A 26,314-nucleotide genomic window follows, 5' to 3' on the forward strand; every position below is an offset into this window, starting at 1 on the left:
CTCCGGCCGTCTTCTGCGTCTCTCCTCCCACTTTCCCGCCCCCTCCCGCTTGTTGTTATTCTCTGCTTGAGTGCAATGTACCTGCACCCAGCGCAAGATTGCTTGTTGCTTGCCTGACCTCTCGAAAGCCATCGAGCTGAAACCCGACTTCCTGGCTGTAAGTTTTTCATGTGCTCAAATGTCCTGCTGTGAGTCAGTTGTGTGTCATCATTCCTAAAAACGACAGTCTACGAACCTTAACACCATGGGTTAAACGGAACCTTTGGGCGCGGCTGGGGATGTGTACAAACGATGGTGTGTTTGCTTAGCATAGCAGGCGTTTTTCCAAGGCTCATGTTTACACTTCCTCACTGCTGCGCCTTGGATCCGTGTGAGGTCAACAGCGTCCTATGATACATTAGAAGCTTTGGGCCTTTTCTCTCATGTACTCTGAACAAAAGATTCCATGAAAAGGATGTGGTGTTCTCTACACTCCGAAGCAGACAGATCTTTTGGTTGTACTCTGGGTAAGCTGGCGATGGGAGCTTCTGTAGCCTGATCTGCAGGCTTTAAAAGACATGAGGGAAACCTCGCTTCAGGCCTTTAGGTAGATTTTGGAACTGAGAGAATGTCCTTTAAGAAGACAAGGCCAAGCCTTAGCCATCCTTTGATGCAGGTGAATGGTTGTATTTGCATGCATGACCAGTAACGAAGAAATGTATGTAGTCTATCGGTGCAATCCGATGCAGTTGACTGAGATAATACCTTGTTTTAAGAAGGGAAACTGCTTTCTTCACTTAGCCTAATTTTGCTCCTGCATCTGTTTGGAGAATACTGCTGAAGGACATTATTGGACCTTCCAAGGACGTTGTTGGTACATATTTATTTATTTATTTGAAACTTTTATACAGTGCATACATGACCCTCGCGGGTGTACGAGCTCTTTACAATTGTTAGAGGTGATATAGTTATGCAATGAAACATGTAAACAAATGAGGATAATTAGAGCATTACACGATACAGCAACACCCCCCCCCCCCCATAAGAGCGCGGTGACCTTTCAGTGTTGTGATCAATAGATTAAGCAAGACAATACCATACTACGCAGGTAGTAAAATTGTTGTCATAATCTAGAACAGTACAGTCTAAGACAACACCCAGGCTGAGGGTGGTATCATCTCAGTGACAGGACAATTAGATCAGGCAAGACAAAGACATAACAGCCAGCAGTGATCATATATCATAAACTAGGACAGTAAAGGATTCATCAGGCAGCATCCCCGATAAGAGCGGGGTCCACTCCATGTTGACACAGATAAACCATCAGGACAATAGTGGAACAGGCTAGCGACTGCTTTCAGCAGGTTTGCACTTGGACAGTACGTGTAAGTGACAGTTCAGATTCCTCACGAGAACGGGATGCGAGACCCTCATCCTGGTCATTGTGAAAAGAAATAGGTGCCCCCGTAATTAATAGGGGAAACAGTCCTCTCCTCCCTAAAGTACTCCTCCCCCCCCCCCCCCGCTGTCAGTGTGTGGCCGTTCCCGCCCCCCTCCCGCTGAAGACCTTACCGTCCCCGACCGTCAGTGAAATAATTAACCACCCCCAGGGCGATGCTCAAATGTGCTTACTGTTCAGTGGCCCAGCATGAAAAAGTAAAATACGCAATCATGCATGCGTGTATAAAACATTCCTTCCTTGAACGGATAATTACCTCACCAGCGTGAAAAAACTAAACAATGACTTGTTTTGGCAGCTGAGTGGAGTGGAGTGGCAGGGGTACACTACCAACACTTACACAACGTGTCTTTATAAGTTCAAAACTGCCCGATTTTCACGTGGGACGCTTTTTTTTTGCTATTAGATTCGCTATTGTGGGCACTTTAATTTTGAAAGCCTGGCCTTTTTTCTGCTCCCGTCGGTCCCTGGTGAGAGATGTGCGTTATGTCCAGAGCTGCCAACTTTGCAACTAGGGAAAAGGGTTCGAGTTTTGGCGTGGGTTCGAGGTCCTGTGATTCTGGGCAAATCATTTTAATTTTCCTGTGATGCCTACAAAAAATGTGTTCTTGTGTACTTATGTAACTGATGCTGATGGAAAGCGCTCCAATATCTTCGGGTCGAGTTTGTGCTGAATACAACTGGAAAAAAATGTGTTCCCACAGCTCACTTGCAAAACTGGGGCGATTGGTAAGGCAGGCACTCTGGAATGGGCTTGTGTCTGAGATGAAGCCATAAGCTGCCTTTTGGCCAGGGTGGTGGCCAATTTGGGCTGTCTCAGATGCCGCCAGTGGGGGGTTGAGCGGCCTTTCCCAGGCAGATGGGCATCTATTAGGGGGAGGGTCTTTCCGGCTCTCTCACTGAGCCCGCCATTAACGTATGCAGATTGAGCAGTGGGCCCCACTTCCAATCAGGTGTGGTTCGCTATTATAAACTAATCCGTGCACAAAGAGTGCAGAGTGCAGAGTGCAGAGTGCAGGGGTGACTCTGTGTGTGTGGCTCTGTGTGGGTGTAAAATGCAATAGGTCATGCATTTGCGAGCGATTAAGCTATTGCCATTGTAAATGACAAGGCCATTTATTTAACGATTACGCTATTGGCAATGTAAATGACAAGGCCATTTATTTAACGATTACGCTATTGGCAATGTAAATGACAATGCCATTTATTTATGATTTTTTTAAAAAACACCCCAAAAAAAATGTCATGAGCAATGCCAATAGCTCTACCTTTAATATTGCCGAGACCATTATATTGTAAATGCTTGTTTACACTGTCCCCCTGCCTCGGAGACACACATTTCTCAGGGGGTCGCAGTGTGTGGGGGGCTCTGTGTGGGTGTGTGTGGAGGGCTCTGTGTGGGTGTGTGTGGGGGGCTTTGTGTGGCTGTGTGTGTGGGGGGGCTCTGTGTGGGGGGCTCTGTGTGTGTGTGTGGGGGGGCTCTCTGTGTGTGTGTGGGGGGGCTCTGTGTGTGTGTGTGGGGGGGCTCTCTGTGGGTGTTTGTGGGTGTCATTTGCGAGAGATAAAGCTAGTTGCATTGTAAATGACTGCCATTTATTTATGTTTTAAAAAAAAAACATAAATAAAAATAATGTCAAGAGCAATGCCAATAGCTCTAACTTTAACAAAGGCAAAACCATTGCATTGTAAATGCTTGTTTTCTTTCTTTCTTTCTTTTGTTTCCTTCTCCCTTCCTTCCTCTTCATTCCTGTTCTGTCGAGATTTGTGGTCAGACGCCTGTGTTCAAGACTCAGAAAAAAGTGACTGCCCTAGCTACTTTGAAGTACTTGTTTGTGTCAGTGGTAACCTGACAGCCTTAGATAAGGGGTGTGTCCCATCGTTGCCTGTGTTCTGCCTGTTTGCCCTCTCTGTTATAATTCCACCATGTCCTGCTGTCTCCTGCATCGTCCTGATGCGTCATATCCTGTGTGTATGTCCTGTGCTTCGCCTAGAGCATGGGTACTCACAAACTTTCTTTCGGGGCCAAATTTACAGTGTGGTTTGTAGCTGAGGTGGGGGAAGCAGCGTGTCCCTGTAATGGCACAGTCAACATAAAAACGTTAGACTAGCATACAACCCAAAGGTAAATGGATAATGTCGGTGAGAAGTGTAAAACACCAATGGGCCCCAGAGAAGATCACTTTGGCTTTCACAAGGAAGGCAGCAGAGATTGAGCAAAATCATTAGACCCGAGAAGTGAGCCGCAAGCTTGAAAATGTTCTCCTGGGGAGAGAAGTGTGACTGAACGTACAATAGAGTGTACGTGTGTAAGCGGCAAAGCGTGGGAAAAAAGCAGAGTCCACACACCGTGCCCCACCACAGCATAGTCACTCTGAGGCTCTCAAAACCAACAGAGGATAATATTAAATCAGCACAGCTCACAGAGAGAAGTGAATACATCCAAAGATCTCTACAGTCCTGAGCAAACCCCATTGCGAAGCGAGTAACTCCACATAAAAACAAAAATTTACTGCCCACCTCGTCCTTCTATTCTGTAGGAGGTCTTGTGTAAGGAAATTAATTGATACCCTATCTCAGAACCATGCGTGACCCTCACTGAGGAAGTGGTTTTTGATACAGTAGCATTCACAGTTCCAAACACACAGCCCCCTCCTTGCAGATCTCCGCCATATGTGCAGCTGCCGAGGAACAACACGTAGTTTAACACTTGCATTGTTTAATGGAGTGGGGTACCCCGTAGGTGAGACCCCCGCTCCCCCTACCCTGCCGATCTGGCTTCCTCAGTGGGCTTAAGCATCTGGACTGCAGATCTGGCGGTCGCGAGGGACATTTTTCCCTTACCGGAGTAAAAATGAATACCTAGCCAGCCTCTAAAGCGAAGCTCCGCCCTGGCTTGCGCAATGTTGAGTCGACTGACCCTGTGAACCACGCACCGAGGAAGACTGCAAGCGCCTCAAGACTGCGTTTGTGCTCTACGATGGAAATGCACGCCATATACAAATCAAAACAAGCACGGCCCTCATGCATCGACAGCGTTTACCTTACGGGAGCGAGCAGCAGCAGGCGCGATAATTGCTAACAGATGGTGCCGCTGCTGGCTCCCGCAAGGAATGCCGCACATGCACGAAGGCCCATTAGAAACAGTGCAGAACATGAAAGAGTTTCCACAAAAGCCCGGATCGATTTCAAGAGGTCACTCCAAAGCAGTGCTTGAGCGCTGTGTAGGTGAGACCTAAAAAAACTGTGAACTTGAGGTTGAACACAGGCCCCTGTAGCGGACGCGTTAGTCCACTGAGCCACCAGACACAGCATACACATATCTATCTGTCTCTGTCTCCGTCTCTCTCTCTCTCTCGTTCTCTCTCTCTCTTCTCTCTCGGTCTCTCTCTCTCTCTCTCCAAACAGGATGCTTCCCAAAAGGCCCTTTAAAAGTCAGCTGTGAAAGCGCTTACAGCTTACTTTTAAAGGTCCTTTTGGGAAACTTTCCGATGGTGCCGTGTTGTCACAGAGGCAGGCAGTAAACACAGAAAATGGCTGCAGGAGCGTACGTACTGAATACCTATTTAACACGTACTCACTACATATGCTCCTGCGGTCATCTTCTGTGTTCTCTTCCTGCCTCACTGGAAACTTAGAAACGACATGGCAAGGTCCGTAGGCTGCCAATGAAGGCCTGCCAGTCCACTGGCGACCCGCAGGCTGTGCCATGAGTACCACGGGTCTACAGCATCATCAGTCACTTTCACCTTGCTGTGCTGTGTCATGTGACAGTCTGTGTGAAGTTTCTCTCCTGCAGGAAAGGTTTATATTGTGAATTCTTGTGTCTTGGGTATTCGCAGGGCAAAAGTTTGTACTGGAAGTGTGAAATAAGTTCGATGAAATAAATTCAAATGAAGATTGGAAACCAGGTTGATAAATATCTTCTTAAGTTTAATGCATAGAGAATCTCATCCAACAGCTAGCAGGTCAGGGCTTGAGTAACTGACCAAGTTTACTTACAAGCTTCACATAGAATCTCCTGACATCATACTCAGTACATTCTTAAGATGACACACAGATGTTCAAGAAATGGAAAGGAGTAACCATAGCATATCACAAAGTGGCAACACCTGGTGCAGGAGCAACACAACTCAGTGGTCCTTGTTTGTTTTTCAGGTGGCGAGTCCTACTGGGGGAAGCCTTTCAAAGATGAGTTCAAGCCGAACCTGTCTCACACTGGGAGGGGCGTGCTGAGCATGGCCAACTCTGGGCCCAACACCAACAAGTCCCAGTTGTGAGTTATTTATTTGCAAGATGCAGTGATTGTACGTTGTGGTGTGCTGCTTCCTGCAGTGTGCAACTGCCTGTAACTGTTACACTTCCCAGGTGGTAAGGTGATTGCACTGGAGCCTTCTGTACCAATTGATGACACCTCCTCTTAATGTTGTGTACCACTTGGAAATCCTGAAAACTCACACCAGGATTGTAATTTTATAAAACCTATATGATGTGATTGTTGTAAGGAAAAGCCTCTTTATCAGTGGTCATCCCCAGGATTTTCAACTGAAGCTGCTGGTTTTTCGACTCTTGAGAGTGCGCTGAGGCCTGGTAAACAAACCTCAGTACTGTTGCGCTGACTCTAAAGCATATGTCGAATTGGCTGTGCCCAATTGGAAATAGCTAGCTTACCGGTAACCACCTAGAATATTGTAGCCAGGGCATGTAATTTAGAGGGGTTCCCCAGGCCTTGCAGCACTGGTTGTGGCACCCTGGAAGCCCCCCAGTCCACCACTGCAGTCTGGTGCAGCAGTTATGCACTGCTAGCCCGACTTTGCCATTGAAAGCCACTGCATCCCCTGTGCATCTGTATAAGTCACCCCTCTGGCAGACCTACCGAGTCCTAAGGAAGGGTACAACATATGACACTAGCACGGCATGTATTTTACATGTCCTGCCAGCAAACGTGCAAAACGACTGTGGCAGGGATTGGTCGCCCAATTGGCTAGTACAGAATTGTACGCTGACCCTGCAGTTGTGCCTACTCCTGCACGGTGTGATCTATGTGGGGACTTATCAAAGGTAATGTAACTTGTTGCAGTGTGCGGCTTTAGCAAAGCTGCCACATTGCCTTCCCGAGCACACATGGAGCCTGTTCCACAAGTCGGCTTTCTGTCATCCTAGACGTGCCAGCGACTCTCAGGACGAACAATGAGGATAGAAGGCCGAGAGGTTTTACGTTCCTCCTGCAGGAAGCCACTTGCCTGGTCGCCCGAAAAGGGAGGCTTCAAAGGAGAAGCCGCCATTTAACACTAGGGAGGAGGGCTGCTCCGTTGTTTAGCCAGTCAGGCTGGCATGGGGAGCTGAGAAGGAAAACCAGTTGCCAAACCAGTTTCCCCAGGGGCCTGTATCCCCGAGGTAGCCACACCACAGAGGTGGTTTTGTGAGGTCTGAACAGCAAGCGAGGGGTCTCACCTTCTTGGGAATGGGCCAATGGTGCATTCTGGGATAGCCAGTTGCCATGCTCCACAGGAAGTGGTCACCAGGTAAGAGGAAACCTGGTAGCCCATTGACTACCAACCCCATCCTGTCGTGGGGGCATTCTCCAGACATTAAGGAGGCTACTCCTGGCACACAGACCTCCAGTCTCTGCAGATTGGAAGAGTGACCGAAAGAAGACTGCCCTGCTGCACCAAGGGTCCGTCGAAGAGGCTGCACCAACGAGGACTGCACCTGCTGGCTAGCAAAGGATGGGACTGTGCCTGATGTGTCCTTCTCAAGGAGAAGTTGCCTCTGGAGCCCAGCAAAGCCAGAAGACTCCAAGGGCCACCTGACTGGCCTCTTGTTCGCAGCACAGGAACACAAAAGCTGAGGAAGCCTGCTGTGGCAGCTTGGGAACACCAGGGATCACAGCCTGATGCATAGTTACACCTGAGTTTGCTAAGCCTGGAAATGCTGTTGTAGAGCTGCTGGGACCCTCGGAGGGATAGTTATTGACCCAGGAAGGATAGGCCTGTGACCGTAGCCCAGTCGCGACTGCATCTTTGCCACATGAGAGGACTTTGTGGGATGTCGACCCTGCAGTCAGGACACCCTCACCATCTTTGTAGACCGAGGGATCCGCAGGAAGACTCAGTTGTCCGCATCGCATCCACAGAGCTTCTTCAATCTACTTCATCCCTTGTATCAGGACCACTTCCATTGGAAAAGCCTGCATTGGATCCACTTGCCTGGAACGGATGGAGGATCGCTTCACCTGTTAAAGTAACTGTTCGTGAAGACCTAGTTGGTCCCTCGAATGGCTCCCGGCTGGAGTTGGTCACTTAAAGTGACTCCAATTAACCTAGCCCAACTTTATCCTGAAAAATATTTTAACTGTCAAATTTGTTGAATTTGCCAATGCTTGTTCACGTTAAGTGAATTGTATTGATTTATTAAATCTTGCAAAATCTATATCTCCAGAACCCTCCTGTGGACCTTTTTCATTTTGGTGTCAAAATGTATATACAAATTTAGCCTGTTTTTATAACTTGGTGTCGGATTTCTTGAGTGTTGTGTCTTTTTTCTTCCATTGTTTTGGTGCTGTTTGGATGCTTTACACTAGTTCCTCTGTGTAAGCCTTGCTGCTCAGTGCCAGAGCTACCCAGGGTTGAGCTCCGGGTTTTACAGACGAAACCTACTGGTCCCAATGGGGTTGGAGAGTGTAGTACACAGTGATGTCGAACAACCACACCATATAATACACCCCAGTCCTTCACAATTGTATACTCTAGTCTAAAGGAATTTAGGCCTTAGAGAGTGAAAGTCATGCTGTTAACTACCAGTTTAAAGAAATGTGTAATCTAAAAGGCATTGTTTTCTGCATCCTTCTGTTCCTGCCCGCGGGACCGTTATACCTCGTTCTTCTGATCTTCCCAGTACAACTCCAGCATTGTGGAGCCGGAGTTCTCGCACTCCAGTGATTTAGCTAGAGCTATAAACCCTATTTGTATCACCAAGGGAACCAAGACATGTAGTGAAGCTTCAGCCTGGTGCTTTTCTAAAACAACCACGATAACCCTGGCGAGACTTTCAAAATGTACTCCTCAGATTAGGATTGCTCTAAAGGCTGCAACTGAATGCAATCAAACCATGGTGCTGAGCAAGGGAAAACCAGGGGGATAAAGCAGCCTGGCCCCAGACAAGTACCGAGCCCTGCACTCTTACTCGTCCTATTAAGACTGCACCATATGTCGGCTCTCCATTGAAGGGCCAAGGAGATTGGCTTACAAATTGCCGAAGTAGAAAATACCCAAGGTACACTGGGGTGCCTCAGAAATTTTTTGCGAGGACACTGGACAATGGCCACTGGCGCTCGCTAATTGAGTGGGCCCCGTGGTCAGAGGGGGTGGTATATCAACCACATTTTTCCTGAAGCTCCACTACTTTTACTGTGACCAATCTTTTATTTGCTTGTTTTTAAGTGTTTTACTGTAATGATTTTAATGAATTGTACAGTTAATAAAATAAAAAATTAATTAAATGCGCTGCAGCCTTCTGGAGAAGATGACAGTTGGGTCTTAGGTTTCCGACTATAACTGTGTCCTTTGTGCTTGAGCCGGTGGCATTAATGATGCCACATAGAATGCAGAACCTTTTGTGCTAGCTGCGACACTCTTGAATGGGGTTACTTCAAGAACAAGTGATACCTCAGCGCGGGAAGGCGGCCAGGATAGGGGGTGGTGGAGTTCATTCTCGTATCCAGATACTCTGAGCCTCTGCATGAAGTGCTGTAGGGCCACGGGTGGCACCTCGGAATCACTTGAATACTGGGGCGATGCATTCTCTCCTGGGTGTCTTCATGGAGTGCAGTGCAGAAAGTTTTAAGTGAAGACCTCCCTTGGGTCGATACAGCTTCTTCCCATCTCCTGCCTTTTGATCATCACGAAGAACAGTAAAAGCCGGGCGCTCACTCCAGAAGAGCTCCTGTTACTCACTCTTCGCTCCCCCGCCCCGCAACACTGATGTTCTTGTCAGAGCTGATGTTAGAGTGCAAAGGGCCTCTGTTCACTAATGTTTGCACCCCACACAGGCGCAGAGAGGCTGCTAGGATCTAGAACCCCTCACAGTTGAGCTGCCAAGACCATGTTCATTAGAAAGGCACGAGCCCCAGCCTTCTTTTCCCCAGAGGTAAGGTCAGGCCCCCTGTGTACAAGTGTGCACAATACACAATAGGCGGCCATGTCTCGGGCTGCCCGGTGGGATACCCTAGGCTCAGTCCGCTCAGCAGAGGAGCCTTCCACTGCACACCATAGGTGGTCATGGCACGGGCTGCCCGGTGGGATACCCTAGGCTCAGTCCGCTCAGCAGAGGAGCCTTCCACTGCACACCATAGCAGGTCATGGCACGGGCTGCCCGGTGGGATACCCTAGGCTCAGCAGAGGAGCCTTCCACTGCACACCATAGGTGGTCATGTCACGGGCTGCCTGGTGGGATACCATAGGCTCAGCAGAGGAGCCTTCCACTGCACACCATAGGTGGTCATGGCACGGGCTGCCTGGTGGAATACCCTAGGCTCAGTCCGCTCAGCAGAGGAGCCTTCCACTGCACACCATAGGTGGTCATGGCACGGGCTGCCTGGTGGGATACCATAGGCTCAGCAGAGGAGCCTTCCACTGCACACCATAGGTGGTCATGGCACGGGCTGCCCGGTGGGATACCCTAGGCTCAGTCCGCTCAGCAGAGGAGCCTTCCACTGCACACCATAGGTGGTCATTGCACTGGCTGCCCGGTGGGATACCCTAGGCTCAGTCCGCTCAGCAGAGGAGCCTTCCACTGCACACCATAGGTGGTCATGTCACGGGCTGCCTGGTGGGATACCATAGGCTCAGCAGAGGAGCCTTCCACTGCACACCATAGGTGGTCATGGCACGGGCTGCCTGGTGGAATACCCTAGGCTCAGTCCGCTCAGCAGAGGAGCCTTCCACTGCACACCATAGGTGGTCATGGCACGGGCTGCCTGGTGGGATACCATAGGCTCAGCAGAGGAGCCTTCCACTGCACACCATAGGTGGTCATGGCACGGGCTGCCCGGTGGGATACCCTAGGCTCAGTCCGCTCAGCAGAGGAGCCTTCCACTGCACACCATAGGTGGTCATTGCACTGGCTGCCCGGTGGGATACCCTAGGCTCAGTCCGCTCAGCAGAGGAGCCTTCCACTGCACACCATAGGTGGTCTTGGCACGGGCTGCCTGGTGGGATACCATAGGCTCAGCAGAGGAGCCTTCCACTGCACACCATAGGTGGTCATGGCACGGGCTGCCTGGTGGAATACCCTAGGCTCAGTCCGCTCAGCTGAGGAGCCTTCAAGGTTTCCAGCTCTATTTGGTGCCCATACGCAATCTCTCTTACGACCAATTGTCACTGTTCCAGTCACCGTGGCTCCCCATGCAGTTTCTTAATAGAGGAACAAGGTCGCACAGAGAGGAACCGTGGGATGGAGAGACGCTAACCCTGTAGACCACAGAATGTGCTGTCGTTGACCAAGGAACCTATAGACTGCCTTTGCACTGGGATTCTTTCTAGTTGGGTTGACGGCTCTGACCCAGGCTGCTGGAGGTGCAGTTCTAACGCATGTTGGTTGTGATCAGAGTTTGACCCCTGCTGGTTTTGTAGGTTGTCTCTATCGAAGTCCCTCACTCACCCTCTGATCTTTTCTCCTGCAGCTTCATCACGTTCCGCTCCTGCACCTACCTGGACAAGAAGCACAGTGTGTTTGGGAGGTAAGCGATGGAAGGGACTGATCTCTTCAAAGGTCCATGCTGCCAAAATCTTCTGAAATCTGTCTTTGGTGGCCTTGTGGGGACTGTGGTGGCCTCGCGGGGACTGTGGTGGCCTCGCGGGGGACTGTGGTGGCCTCGCGGGGGACTGTGGTGGCCTCGCGGGGGGCTGTGGTGCCCTCGCGGGGGACTGTGGTGCCCTCGCGGGGGACTGTGGTGCCCTCGCGGGGGACTGTGGTGGCCTCGCGGGGGGGATTGTGGTGGCCTCGCGTGGGGGACTGTGGTGGCCTCGCGTGGGGGACTGTGGTGGCCTCGCGTGGGGGACTGTGGTGGCCTCGCGTGGGGGACTGTGGTGGCCTCGCGTGGGGGACTGTGGTGGCCTCGCGTGGGGGACTGTGGTGGCCTCGCGCGGGGGACTGTGGTGGCCTTGCGGGGACCGAGTGAGCTCATGTGCTTCCCTGTGGTCTGCCATGCTGGCCCTCTACCTGCATACTAGACATAGAGGGGGCAAGTGGCACTCTAAAATTCTCGAAAGTTGGGAGGGGACTTGTATTTTGGGGCTCTGAGGAGCGATTTAGGGCACTGTGTATGGCTTGAAATGTTATTAATGAGGGAGGTCCTTCTCAGACTTGAGTTCTCTTCCTGTCTCCCCTGCCCCTCAGTCTGTCAATCCAACATTCCCTTCATCTTCTCTGCCGTTCATCTTTCTCGTTCCCCCACTCTCCCCTCAATCTTCCCTTCTCTCTTTTCCCATCTCTGGATCTCCCTCCAGTTGCTGCTGGTCTGTCTCTGTTTGCTTCCCATCTCTTAGTAACTTGTCGATTACACTGGGACACTTAATCACTTCGGATGAGAAACACAAATGGGAAACTATGTTGGAAAGAAAATAAAATCGCAAGAAAAACATTTACCTAAAAAAATTTGGGTGGACAGAGGGGTCAAACCCCTAAAGCGGAAAAAAGGCATCTATTAAAAAAAAAATTAGTCCGATTTTAATGCAAAAATACTTTTTTCTTTAAATGGGAACCCGAAATTGGTTTCCATGGAGGTGAATCTCCCACGGTTGATCCCAAAGTAATTGATGACCCGGATGTAATCACGTAGAACCCATCACTCACCTTTGCTTTTCTCTTTCTTCGCCCCATGCCACTTCCTCCTGTCTTCCCTCTTCCCACCTCCCCTCTTATCTAGTCCTCCCCCGCCCCTCTCTCACCTCCGCGCGCCTGGAAGCCCCCTTCTGCTTCAAGGCGCTATGACAGTGGCTGAGTCTCACTGAAGAGGCCAGTGCTGGCCTCTGCAGGAAGGTAGGAGCGCAGCCCACATCCGCTGACGTCACTCTGCTCTAAGTGGCGGCTCACCTTTCAGGCGCCGTGAGGCGGAAGCCCTGCTTTGGAGCTATCTTTAGAGGTTGTGATTGACCTTTCAAGTAATGTTCGTCTGTTTCCGCAGCTGCCTACGATCAGCCTCAAATTACGGCTTCTTATAGAGCGGCATAATTGGATTTTCGTGTAAATCCTGTAATGGCCCTCCAGAGAGATCCCTCCGCGCAGCAGCTCTGTAAATGCATTTCGGAGTCTGATCTTTTTTAATTCCGGCGACAGAAGGGCTCTGATGCAAGGCGGCTGCCTTCTCTGCAGAGACGAGTCTTGGGGCTGACTCGGGGGGCCCGTGCGCATGGGTCCCGCCTTATCTCATAAAACCTTTCCTTGCTCTGGTGAGATCAGGCAGGGAGGTAGCGCCACTGTAAAGGGTGGTGGGAAAGAAGCATTCACCTTAAAACCCTTGTTACACGCAGCCCCTCTGCAGCCAACATCTTCACATCGGCCGCAAGGTGTGCTTCAGTGGAGACCTCCAGCCTGCACGTGTGCCCAGCTCTCCGTGTGACTGGTGTGTGCTTGGATCTCGGTGTGACTGTTGTGCCCTTAGTCTGTGCATGCCTGGACAGTGGCCTGGCTTGGACCTTGAGTGTCTGTGTGCTTGTGTTGTGTCTTGGGTCTTTGTGTACCTGGATTGTGGCCTGGATAGGACCTTGAATGTCTGTGCGCTTGTGTTGTGTCTTGGTTGTTTGTGTACCTGGACTGTGGCTGGCTTGGGCCTTGAATGTCTGTGCGCTTGTGTTGTCTTGTTTCTTTGTGTGAATAAAGCAAACACAAAGAAATGATGGACGGAGCACTGAAACGTTTCAGACACTCACCCCCAGTCACAGATTTGGGTTTAATCCATCATCCTTCTTTAGCTCACATCGCCACCCCAGTTCAGACCCAGCCATATGCAAATCAGTCTGACCCTGTTCTTCATGGGTAAAGTCCAGCCCGAACTGCCAAGCCAGGTCTTCCCTAGACTGGAAACAAGCATCCTGGAACCGGTTTTGGGGTAACACCCTTCATCAGTCAGGCTAGCTTGAATCCAGTGGCAAAGTGAGCAAAGTGAGCAAGGGACCCACGTCTGGGCATACCCTGCCAACTTATAGTGAACAAAGCAAACACAAGGAGATGATGGACGGAGTGCTGAAACTTTTCAGACACTCACCGCCCGTCACAGATCTGGGTTGAATCCATCATCGTTCTGTAAATTACTCGCCACCCCAGCTCAGACCCAGCCATATGCAAATCAGTCTTGACCCTGTGCCTGCGAGCCAAAACCATCTACTTCTCGGAGAGAATATCCCTCTCAGCTAATAAGCCTAAGGAGATTTTCTCTATAGTTTGCAGCCTAGTTGCATCTGACAGAGCCAACTCAAACATTATTCCTTCCCAAGACCTCTGCCTTTCTCTTAATGACTTCTTCCTGGAGAAGATTGCCAAGATCAAATCTAATATTCCTCCAGTCTCTCCGTCTCCCCCTCCTCCTGCCCCCTCTTTGTCCTCTCTTCCTCTTAATCAGTTTCCCCCCATCTCCCTGGACGTTTTCTTGGCTCTACTCCAGAAAGTGAAGTCCGGTTCCCCAGCCGACTGTGCGCCAGCTCGCATTCTGAAAGTACTCTTCACCCATTGCCCTGATCTTCCTCTCTCTCTTCTTAATACCTCTATCTCCTCTGGTTCAGTCCCCAATCATTTCAAATCTGCTATAGTTCGTCCTATTTTAAAAAAACCTGGCCTAGACCCTTCCCTCCCCTCTAACTTTAGGCCTATTTCCCTTCTCCCCTACCTCGGAAAGATCCTGGAGAGCTATATCACTTCTTGTCTCTCTTCTTACATCGAGGACAACCACCTCCTGGCCTCCCACCAAGCGGGCTTTCGACCGGCTCACTCCACCGAGTCAGTTGTTCTGTCCGTCTTAGACGAGCTAAAGAGTAAGGCAGATTCTAACTTGCCCCAAGCCTTGGTGCTTCTCGATCTGTCCGCTGCGTTCGACACGGTCGACCATTCCATCCTTCTCGACCGTGTCTGCGCAGCGGGCGTTCGGGGCACTGCCCTCTCTTGGCTCGCCTCCTTTCTTAAAGACCGGACTCAGGCGGTACATCTTTCTTGCTACTCCGCTCCCACCCGCTTGGTCCCCTGTGAAGTTCCCCAAGGCTCCTCCCTGTCCCCTCTCCTTTTCAACCTTTATATCCGTCCCCTTATTCTTTCCCTTCTCGATATGGGGGTCTCCGTGTATAACTACGCGGATGACCTCCAGCTTGTTTTTGATCTTTCTTCTCCCTTGCATTCCCTACCCAAATTCCACTCCACTTTGGTCTTTATTTCAGACTGGATGAATCGGAATCAACTGAAGCTCAATCTGGATAAGACGGAGTTGGTCCTGATTGGCCCTTCCTCTTCCCCTTGGTCGACCGCCTTTTGGCCTTCCATCTCTGGCCCCCCTCCTTTGCCAGCGACCTCGGCAAAGACCCTGGGCATTAAAGTCAGCCGGGACCTCTCTATGCATGCCCAGATCAGCTCGGTTGTTTCCTCCTGTTTTCTTTCTCTCCGAATCATCCGAAAAGTGTCCCGTTTCTTTTCCTCTGACGCCCTTAAGCTTATTATCCTGGCAATGATTCTTTCCCGTCTCGATTACAGGAACAGCCTGTATGTGGGCATTCAAGCATACGAACTTCGCCGCCTACAGGCTGTTCAGAACCAGGCCGCCCGCCTTATCCTCCACCTCCCAAAGTCTTCCCACATTACCCCCATTCTGAAAGCACTTCACTGGCTCCCCATCTCTCAGAGATCCCTCTTTAAGATGGGCTGTCTGGTCTTTATGGCTCGGGCCCGCACTGGCCCAGCCTTTATTAACTCTCTCATCACTCCCTATACCCCCAATCGTTCCCTCTGTTCCTCTAATCAGTTCCTTTCCAATGTACCTCGGTTTCGTAGATCCAAAACTGGAGGCACCAGATTCTCTGTTTTGGGTCCCTCTTTCTGGAACAGTCTCCCTCTGTCGATCAGATCAATCACCATTTACTCCCAATTCCGTAAGGCCCTAAAAACCCATTTGTTTTCTATTGCATATTCCTGCTAAATAGCTTTTGGCTTCTCCCATCTCCCTCAGCTCTTACCTCTAGCGCCAGGAAGCCGCTTGGTCACAGTGCGCTTTATTAAGAACCTTTTTCATTTCATTTCATTTCATTTCATTGCCTCATGGGAGCAGTCTAGCCCGAACTGCCAAGCCAGGTCTTTCTTGGACCAGAAACCAGCATCCTAAGACCGTTTTCTAGGTAACACCCTTCATCAGCCAGGCTAGCTTGAATCCAGTGGCAAAGTGAGCAAGGGACCCATGTCTGGGCATACACTGTCAACTTAGGGTGAACAAGCAAACACAAGGAGATAATGGACAGAGCGCTGAAACTTTTCAGACACTCACCCCCAGTCACAGATCTGGGTTGAATCCATCATCGTTCTGAGTGTCTGAAAAGTTTCAGTGCTTGTGTTTGCTTTGTTTCTTTGTGTACCTGGGTTGTGGCTGGCTTGAACCGTGAATGTCTGTGTGTTTGCATTCATCTTTGTTCTCTGTGTGTTCCTGTACTGTGCCTTAGTTCTTTGTGTACATGGATTCTGGTTGGCTTATTCGTTGATTCTCTTCGTTCCTCGATTGTGTTCATGTGCGTGGATAGTGCCTTCATTCTTTCTATGCCTGGGCTGTGGCTGGCTTGTACTGTGTATCTGTGTGTGCTTGCATCGTGCCTTGGTTTTTCACGTTTCTGGATTGTGGCCTGGTCCTTTGTGAACCTGGATTATGGCTGGCTTGTACTGTGTATCTCTGAGCGCTTGCATTGTGCCTTGGGTCTCCACTTTTCTGGATTGTGGATGGGTCTTTTGTGCACCTGGATTGTGGCTTTCTATTACTGTGTATCTGTGTGCTTGCATTGCACCTTGGTTCTCGGCGTTTCTAGATTGTGGCTTTGTTCTTTGTGTACCTGGATAGTGGCTGGCTTGTACTGTGTATCTCCGAGCTGAACAATTGCAATGGTTCGGCACTCATTTCAAAGTGAATATTAAATCTTATTTGTGGTAATTCAGCACAAAACCATAACATTTCATGCACAATTTCAATAATTCATATTCTCCATTGACTGTGTTTTGAAGATAATTCTTTATTTTTGTTCACATTCTTCTTCTTTAAAAAAAGGAATAGCCACAGTAGCCGATGCATTTCATCCTGCTGGACTTCTTTAGAGCTCTATTCATAAATAACTACAAATTAACCCTGCACCTGAGAAACGTGTATTCTGTGTGTGTGTGTATGTATGTATGTATGTATATATATATATATATATATATATATATATATATGTCATAATACAGCTTATTCAAAATAAATGGAAAAATGTATCGCAAACGAGAATAACTTCCCAGACAAAAATATCAAACAGTCTTATGTTGAGATTGCAGTTACAGTCGATTCTATGTTATAGTGATTTCGGGAATGATCAGTACTTCAAATTGTCAGATCTGTTCTCATTTCAATTCAAAGGTCCAAAGTAAGTGACCAAATGTGTCCTGTAGGCTCCCCATTATAAAAAAAGAAATGGTGAGATTCATCTCCGTAGCAGGTCCGTGTGGTAGATGGTCTATTTCAAACAGTTATCATCCTGTAGCTGAATATTTTCAAGTCTCTTCAAATACCAATAATCTAGTATCGCCTCATCTGCACGGCCACGATCCAACGGTGTCGCCTTCTGTCGTCTAGAAAGAAATAACGCTACATAATACTGATAACATTAAGGCCAATACCAATACACAGTGTTAACAACGTTGCTGTTAAGGTTGGCTTGGAGCCATACTTACCATCAACATCAGAAACGGCACTTAATTTAATTTAATTGTGGGTTTATATAGCGCTAGGAATCGACTCCCGGAGGAGTATCTCCGCGCTTCGACCGCTGGGGAACCAGTCCTGGCTCACCCTGAGAGATGGTCCCTAATGGGTATCTCTAAGGTGCGACCAGGCATCCCCGGTGGTCTGGGGGGCCGTTGTGAAGATGAGGCAAGCTAATGCCCAGAGTTGCCGAGTGTGGTCCCTGACTGGAGTAGGCACCGAGGCGAAAATTATCAAGCCCGCTGACCATGGTCCACGACCCTGCCGCGTCAGGAATCGAACCCTGGTCCCGGGCCGTCCTCTGCTTACGGGTCTGCCGCCTCTAACCAGTGAGCCACACCACTTCACTTAAACCCTGAAGAAGTCCCAAGAGGGATGAAACGCGTTGGCAAAGAATTGTGTGGTGATTTTAAAATGGACAAGTGATTCACAATAAAAGATTTACTTTAACTACAATCAAGACATACGACTGTTTGACATTTTCGTCTGGGAAGTTATTCTTGTTTGTGACATATTTTTTCATTTATTTTGAATAAGCAGTATTATGACATATATATAAACAGAATACACGTTTCTCATGTGCAGGATTAATGTAGTTTTGGATTACGGGGGTTTTTAACCACCAACTTGGGATGTAGGTGGGTCACATCCCAGACCTGCTGCACCGAGGTTTAGCGCCAATTTATTAGGCCTACAAAATAGTGACGACTGGTGCTGGACCGTGTAAAGCTCTGACTCTGACCGCTTGTAAATATCTCTATTCACAAATAAATTCCTACTGGAGATGGTGATCGTATGTAGCAGATAACCTTTTATAAGAAGACTTATACTTTTAGGTCCCGTGATGTGCATGAGGTTTCAAAATTGACGTATTACGTCTTGGCACTTGGAGTGTAGTCCTGGCTCATGGATTGGTCACTGGGTTATTTTAATAACCTCTCTGGGGTTCGAGTGCTCCAGACCATGTATGAAGTGGCGATTCGTGCCTTCATTCTTTGTGGCTAGCTTGTGCCTTGAATCCCTGTGTTTTCATAGTGTGTACTCCATGTTCATGCATTGTGGATGGCTTATTCCTGGATTCTCACTGTGCCTAGATTGATCTTGGTTCTCCATGTGCCTGGAATGCGCCCTTCTTGTCCCTTGATTCTCTGTCTTCCTGGAGTATTTGTAACTTCAGCCTCTGTGTGCCTAGATTGTGTCTTGGTTGTCCACCTTTTTGGTTGTGCCTTGATTCTATATATGTGCCAGTATTGTCTTGTTTCTGTTTCTGGAATGTGACTGGCTTGAGGTCCGGCACTCGGCCTAATGTTGTTCACGATCCAGGGGCCGCTCCAGAGAACGCTCGCGGGGGCACCATCATCGCTCCTCAGGCTCCAAGTCTTAACCCTCGGATTCGGGTAAGAGACGACACAAAAAGAAGTCGAAGAAGCGTTTTCGCTCTCTAAAGTCCCCCCTTCGTTCCCCGGATGCGGACGAGGGGAACAGGGGCTCTGCCCATGCAGCTCCTTCGGAGCCCGGGAGTCCTGTGGCCTTCCCACTTTATCTCGGTCCATCAGCGACTCCCGCACAGGTGCAAGAATTTCTTGCTACCATGGACTGCCTGTTTAGGCCTCGGGCTCCCGCCGGCAAGCCCTTGGGCCTGCGGTCCCATGTCAGGATCCTGTCGGGCCGGCGGTGGCTCCAGGACCTGCACCGCAGGATCCTGCGCCACTGGCTCCGGCCACGGCACCACAAGGTCCCACACTGCAGGCTCCGGCCCCAGCGCCACCCTCGGCTCCGCCTCCGGCACCGCAGTGGATGTCATTTGTTTTGCCCCTGCCCAGGTTCCAGGACAATTTTGTCCCTACCTGGGATCCGCATTGGGGCACGGCTCCTGTTCGGCCACGTCCGGTGCTGTACCCGGTGCCGTTTGTTCCTTCCCCGGTCCCTGCCCTGCCGCTGCGGTCTGTACCACATACGGCGGAGTTGGAGGACGACTGGGAGGGGTCGAGGACCCTCTTGCTAGTCAGTGTGACTCTGAGCAGGACTGGGCGGACGATTTAGAGGCGGCCTTGGTGTCTCCTCTGACCCAGGGTTTGCCTCTCCTCCGCCTACCATGGAGGAGGGAACTTCTTGCACGCTGGTGCTCCGTCGGGCAGCTGTGGTCCTCAACCTTGATCTCCCTACGGTGGCCCTAAAAACTAATCTCCTCACTGAAGTGCTCCAGACGGCGTCCACTTCGTCGGAGCCCCTGCTGCCATTTAATGACGCCCTCACTGACGTTTTACTGGTTACTTGGTCGCAGCCAGCCACAGGGGCCCCTGTGGAAAAGAACGTTGCCAGGCGTCATCGCCCAGCACCGGTGACCCTGCCTTTCTGACCACTCATCCTACGCCCGAGAGCCTGGTCATCCAAGCTTCGAAGTCCCAGAGTGCCTTTCCCACGGCTCCACCGGATAAGGACTCTAAGAAGCTGGAGCAGTTCGGCAAGAGGTTGTTCTCTTTGGCTAGCTTAGGGCTGCGTTCGGTGAACACTGCATGCCTATTGGGCCAATATTCACACGCGGTGTAGGATACAGTTGCACAGGTGTTTCCTCAGTGTCCTGAAGAGACCCAAGCCATGCTGTCCGAAGCTGTTGCAGAGGGTAAAGATGCGGCGAAGTTCGCCGTTCGGTGTGGTTTGGACACCGCTGACTCACTAGGTAAGCAATTTCTATGACTGTAGCGCTTCATCGCCACGCCTGGTTAAGATCTACCAGGTTCTCGCCAGATGTCCAAAGCTCACTCATGGACATGCCCTTTGATGGCACTCGCCTGTTTGGCCATAAAGCTGACAGTGCGCTGGAGCGTTTTAGAGACTCTCGGGCCACTGCCAAGTCCTTAGGTCTTTCCACAAAGTCTAGCCACTCCTGGTTTTCATTCCGTTCGTGGCCATGGAAGGGGCACCCAGACCCATTCCTTCAGCAAGCCTGTGCAGAACCAGCCTCCGCGTGGCCACTGTTTCCGCAGGGGCGGGTCTGGGAATCAGCGTGGGGGTCAGTCCACCTCCGCCCCGCTGCTTCTACTGCCAAATCTTTCTAATCAGAGCCTGTGGGTGGCAGGATCCGCCATCACCTCCCCCACTGGCACGCTATCACATCAGACAAGTGGGTGTTGCAGATCATCTGCAAGGGTTACTCCCTTCCCTTTCAGTCCACCCCTCCAGCCATGCCACCTCAGTACCACCACATGTCAGGGGAACACTTGGCACTTATCCAGCAGGAAGTCACAGCCCTCTTGGCCAAGGGGGCCATCGAGTGCATTCCTGGGCCAGAAGTAGGGAGTGGTTGTTGTTCCCACTACTTTCTGGTCCCAAAGAAGGACAAAGGGCGTCTGCATCCCATCTTGGACCTCTGGAACGTCAACCGCTTCCTCCGGAAGGAGAAGTTCAAGAGGTTGACTTTGGCTCAGGTCTTGTCTGCTCTTGATCCAGGAGACTGGATGGTAGCAATAGACTTGCAGGACGCCTATTTTCATGTTCCCGTCCTTCCGGCCCAACGGCATTACCTGCGGTTCATGGTAGGCCACAAGCACTTTCAGTTTACTGTGCTCCCCTTTGGCCTTACCAGCGCCCCTCGGGTGTTCACAAAAGTGGTGGCGGTGGTCGCAGCCCATCTGCGCAGATCAGGGGTTGCTCACAAACCACGATTGGGTCAATGTCAGATCACTCTCCCTTCCCCAACCGGAGCTCACAGTGGTGACAGATGCGTCCCTCCTCGGATGGGGTGGCCACATGGGAGAGGCGGAGATCAGGGGCCTCTGGTCTCTGGCAGAGTCCTGACTCCATATCAACTTTCTGGAGCTGCGGGCGATCCGACTTGCTATGAAAGCCTTCCTTCCCTCTGTCCGGGGACAGGTAGTGAAGGTGTTCATAGATAACACCACCGCCATGTGGTATTGCAACAAACAGGGCGGGTGGGCTTGTGGACCCTATGTCAGGAGGCTCTACGCTCCTGGACATGGCTGCAACATTGAGGCATGTCTCTGGTGGTTCAACAACTGGCAGGCTCCCTGAACGCCAGGGCGGACAAACTCTGCCGCAGATGCATGTTGGATCACGAATGGCGTCTGACTTCGGACGTGGTGCAAGGTCTCTTTCTGCAGTGGTGAGAGCCTTGGTTAGATCTATTCGCCGCCGAAGAGAACGCGCACTGTCATCAATTATGCGCGTTGGAATTTCCAAGGCAGCAATCGCTCTGAGACGCTTTTCGTTGCGAGTGGAGTTGCGGTCTGTTGTACGCTTTTCCGCCTATGCCACTTCTGCCCAGAGTGCTGAAGATCAGGCACGACCGAGCCCAAGTCATTCTTGTGGCTCCGGATTGGGCAAGAAAAGTATGGTATCCTGAGCTACTCAGTCTATCAATCTGTCTTCCGATCCGACTGCCTCTTCGGGGGGATCTTCTGTCGCAGCAGCAGTGGACAGTCCTTCACCGAACCTTTCCAGCCTTCACCTCCATGCGTGGAGATTGAGCGGCAACAGTTGACAGCCTTTGACCTTCCTGCTGAAATCTGTGATGTTATCTTGGCAGGCAGGCGTCCCTCCACTAAGACGGTATTCACCTGCAGGTAGAATACATTTGTGACATGGTGCACAGCGAAGGCTGTGGATCCCCTTTCTGTTCCTCTTTCAGAAGTTCCTCCTTTCTCTGGCCCAGCAGGGTCTGCTCCGGGCAATATCAAGGGCTACCTCTCGGCCATTTCTGCTTTTTTAAGGCTTCCAGATCAGCCTTCTCTTTTCAAGTCCCCTGTTAGTCGTTTCTTGAAAGGCATTACTCACACTTTCCCTCCGGTCCCCTTTATATTTTCTCAGTGGGACTTGAATCTTGTGTGGACTTATTTGATGTGCGCTCCCTTTGAGCCGCTTCACAACTGTCCTTTACGTCTTCTCACCTTAAAGACTGCTTTCCTGGTTGCTATCACCTCTGCCAGAAGAGTGAGTGGGCTCCAGGCTCTTTCTTCTAAACCTCATTTCCTTTCTGTTCATCCGGACAAAGTGGTGTTAAGGACCCGTCCTTCTTTCTTGCAAAAGGTTGTCACTCCCTTCCACATCGGGCAGACCATAACTTTGCCCACATTCTTTACGCCTCCGCATCCTTCAAAAGAGGAAGAGAGGATCCACCGTTTGGACCCAAAACGTGCACACAACAGTTCCGAGTGGATGATCAATTCTTTGTTGGCTACATGGGCGCCAAGAAAGGTCGGGCTGTGCACAAATGAACCATCTCTCGGTGGGTCATTCTGTGTATTAAGGCCTGTTACTCCTTGGCTAAAAAGAAGCCTCCTGTGGGACTGTGTGCTCATTCTACTCGGGCGACAGCAGCCACAACTGCTCTGGGACGGGGAGTCCCTTTGCAGCATATCTGTCAGGCAGCTACGTGGTCCTCGCTGCATACCTTTACCAAGCATTATTGCCTTGACAGCCAAGTCGGGAGAGACTGCTTCTTTGGCCGTTCTGTCCTCCATGACTTTCTGGTGAAATCTTGTTCGCAGACCCACCTCCTGGGTTGGTTTTGCTGGGGTATCTATTCTAAGGTAAGAATCTAACACTAACGTGTTTCTTTCAGATGAACAAGTTAGTTACCTTCGATAACGATATATCTGTAAGAAACATTAGTTAGTGTTAGATTCTTTACCGCCCCACCCATCCTCCCAGTTCTGTGGACTGATTTTCTAAGGTTAAGGTCATCCCTTTTAGGGCCCTAGTTTTATGCACCAGTGGTCAGTGTCTTGCATGGGTCTGCGTTCCTGGTGCGGAAAGTCATGTACCGAACTGACGTCAGCGCGCATGGGTGGCGCCTAAGTAGTCTCCGTGACGTCATAATAATAATAATAATAATACAGAAACTTGTTGAGCGCGAACAGCTACCTCTGGGGAGGTGTCCCGGCGCTAGCGAGTCCTACAGCAAGAGTGAGAAGTCAGGAAAAAGAACAGGATTATTGCATAAAAAGCCAAGTTTTTAGGAGTTTCCTAAAGCTGGCTTCTGACGTGGTGGATTGGATGGCAGGGGGCAGTGTTGAGGTAATATAAATTTTATGATCGATTGTGTCCCCTATCTTAGACCCCACCGACTCCATGTACTAATCTGAAGTGCATGTAACTTCCCTCCTGTGCCAGCTATGAAGACGCAAATACATTTGCGTCCACCGTTAACATGTCTTCTTTCAGATCCGCCATGAATGGATCACTAATTCAGTTCCTAAGTATGCCGTGCCACCGTCTTTACATGGTGCACTTTCATGTTTTCATGGCTCTGGCGAAGGCCTGCCATCGAGCCTTTTCCTGATTTCTGCCATCAAGCTCATTTCTGTTTTCTGCCTCTGAAAACGGCAGCCCCCACCTGCATCTCTGAACTCTGCCTTACTTCCTGCCAAGCAACGCAGTGCTCGGCTCAGTCCGGCCTGCCTGCCAAGATGGTATTTTGCCTTTATGTTATCAGTTCTGCTCCGTGAATCCACATTCCTAGCTAACGAGTAGGATAAACATATCCTGCCTGCAATAGATACAGTCCAGTCTTTCCGTCTCCATGCAAGTGTATTACTGTACCAATTTCCATAGAAAACTCCAGTTACTTAAAGAAATATATGCATCTCCTAGCCTTAGTGACAAGTAACCTCTGTCCCGATAGCCTTTAGTTTCCAGCAACATGTACTCCAAACACAAGATACCAGATATGATTTAGGAACAAGTTGATCTGACCCACCAGACTTCTGTCTCTCCCCTCTAAGGCTAAATGTCAAGTCCCCTGCACCCTCCAGTCCCACGTCAGTCCCACGTCAGTCACATGTCATGCTGCTGCGCACGCATCCTTGCTACAGATTCCTGCTGACACTGCAAGATTTCATTATGTCTCCACCCACTTATGACATTTCATGTGACGTTGTCTGGCACCCACCTCCGTGTACGCCCTAGTGCACGCCTTCTGATTACGTATTGCTACGCACATGTTTCCTATCGCGCTTCTCTCAGCTGTTACGCCTTCTGCATGAATGAACTATAAATATTGTACCTTGTTAATAAAGCATTGCTCTGTCCCTTCCTGAACCCCAGTGGTGAAAGGAACATGATATCCTGGTCCGGACCATACAATTCCATTTTATGGAATAAAACCCCTTAAAACTCAGATGCCACGGACTCTGTGTCTCTTATTTTGATTAAGCTATTTTATTGAACTTTACTGCATAGAAATTAAGTACCAGGTAATTTTATTTACCACAGAAATTGGCACCCCAGATGGGACCCTCCCCCACCTTACGCGCCGGCGGTGCGTTGCAGGCCTAGTCCCCTGCCACAGCCGGACGGACACTCATGCGCATCCGCAGGATTTCCTGTAATCTCCCTCAGGCCAATGGAGGTGACCGAGACTGCGATCGACACCCAGACGAGGCGGTGAGGAGTGCGGAGGATCCCAACCCGAGTCCAGCCGAGAGTGCAAGGTCCGAGGTGTCTTGAGGCCCACCAGTTCCGAAGTTCCGAAGTATCTACGTCGCGAGTCCAGTCCAGTCCAGGGTTCAGTCCAGTCCAGTCCAGTTTCTGAGGCCTTCCGTTTTCTGTGCTTCCCGGTGAGTACCGTTGCTGGGGGAGTATCTAGACGGGTGTGTTACTATGCATCCGGTAAAGATGGGTTTGGGTACACAGATCCAGTCTGCACTGTTTAGCAGTGTATCTGTACTGTTTGGCAGTGCATCAAGAATTCCAGTCTGCACTGTTTTAGCAGTGTATCTGCACTGTTTGGCGGTGTATCTGTACTGTTTAGCAGTATATCAAGAAGTATTTTCGTTATAGAAATCAAGTATAGTCAATATATGTATAGGATTTTTGTGATTAATGTCGTGGTATGAGTGACTGTTTGATATATGTTACTGTGTTCTTTTATGTAATAATTGTGTTCAAAATTCAAGTAAAAGTCTAGTCAAAAATATTACGATGCCACTGTTCAGTAAATTAAGACAGATAGGAACTAGAAAAGGGATTCTAGAAGAAGCAGTGCCTGTTCCACTTAGGGACACTCCAGGGCACTTTATGTACCACATAGAATTATGGCGTTAAGAGTCACATAGGAGAACAGAGAAAGAAATTCATCAAACAGAGAGAACTAGACAAGGTCAAGGCAGAACAGGCTGATAGAGAAAAATGCCGTTGTTACTGGTCCTCTCAGAAGAACTAGCTAAAGTGACCCCCTCAGAAACACCCCGTAGGTCACGAGCGCCACCACCTGTATCCTTTAGAGTATGTAGAAAGAAGCTTGTAATTCCCCACTGTATATACGATCCAGAACCAGGAAAGGGTTCAATGCTCGTGATTTCACTAAGACTAGGAAGATTTGTGTAGTTTCTTGTAATTAGCTCCTTGTAAATATGGCTTGTGAGGAGCATATTCTCATCTAGACTTGTTGTGTTCCTTGTGCAATTTCGCCTTGGAAATATGCCTTGTGAAGAGCATGTCATTTTTGGACTTGTTGACTTTCTTGTAAATATGGCTTGTGAATAGCGCCATGTGGATATGGCTTGTACAGAGCATGTTATCATTGCGTTAGTCAGGAGAGAGCTGGATCTCTTTTCAAGTGCTTGGAGAAAATGTTTTGAATAAGGGTTAATTTCTTGGATTGAGAAGGCAGTATTTGTTTTGACAAGGTGTTGAGGAATTATAGCGTTTTTTTGGTGTTTGCGGGGGGGGGGCGTGTTTTTGAGCGGAAATTCGTACCCGTTCCAGTTGAGGGATTTGGTTGCTTTTTGGTGAGGATTTAGGGAATAGCTTGAACTACTGTGATGCAAAGTTTGAAAAGGATCCGAGCTGTGGAAGTGGTGAAAAAAGCATGTTTTGTGCGGGGGTGCGATTTGCCATGTTATCCAATGGGCGTATTCAGTTTGCAGATTGAATGGTAAAATGTT

The 26,314-nt window shown here is 49.7% G+C and overlaps 1 protein-coding gene across 2 annotated transcripts in view; it reads left to right on the forward strand.

Moving 5' to 3' along the window:
* The window catches only part of PPIL2 (peptidylprolyl isomerase like 2), a 365,149-nt gene that overhangs the window by 303,812 nt on the left and 35,023 nt on the right, over positions 1-26,314 (forward strand). For both annotated transcript variants that reach the window (XM_086942651.1, XM_086942650.1), the window contains 2 exons: positions 5,594-5,711; positions 11,118-11,174. In XM_086942651.1, the coding sequence (XP_086798777.1) occupies positions 5,594-5,711; positions 11,118-11,174 (175 nt within the window). The remainder of the gene's footprint in view (positions 1-5,593; positions 5,712-11,117; positions 11,175-26,314) is intronic.

This window comes from Lissotriton vulgaris, chromosome 11 (assembly GCF_964263255.1).
Source record: "Lissotriton vulgaris chromosome 11, aLisVul1.2, whole genome shotgun sequence".
NCBI lineage: Eukaryota > Metazoa > Chordata > Amphibia > Caudata > Salamandridae > Lissotriton > Lissotriton vulgaris.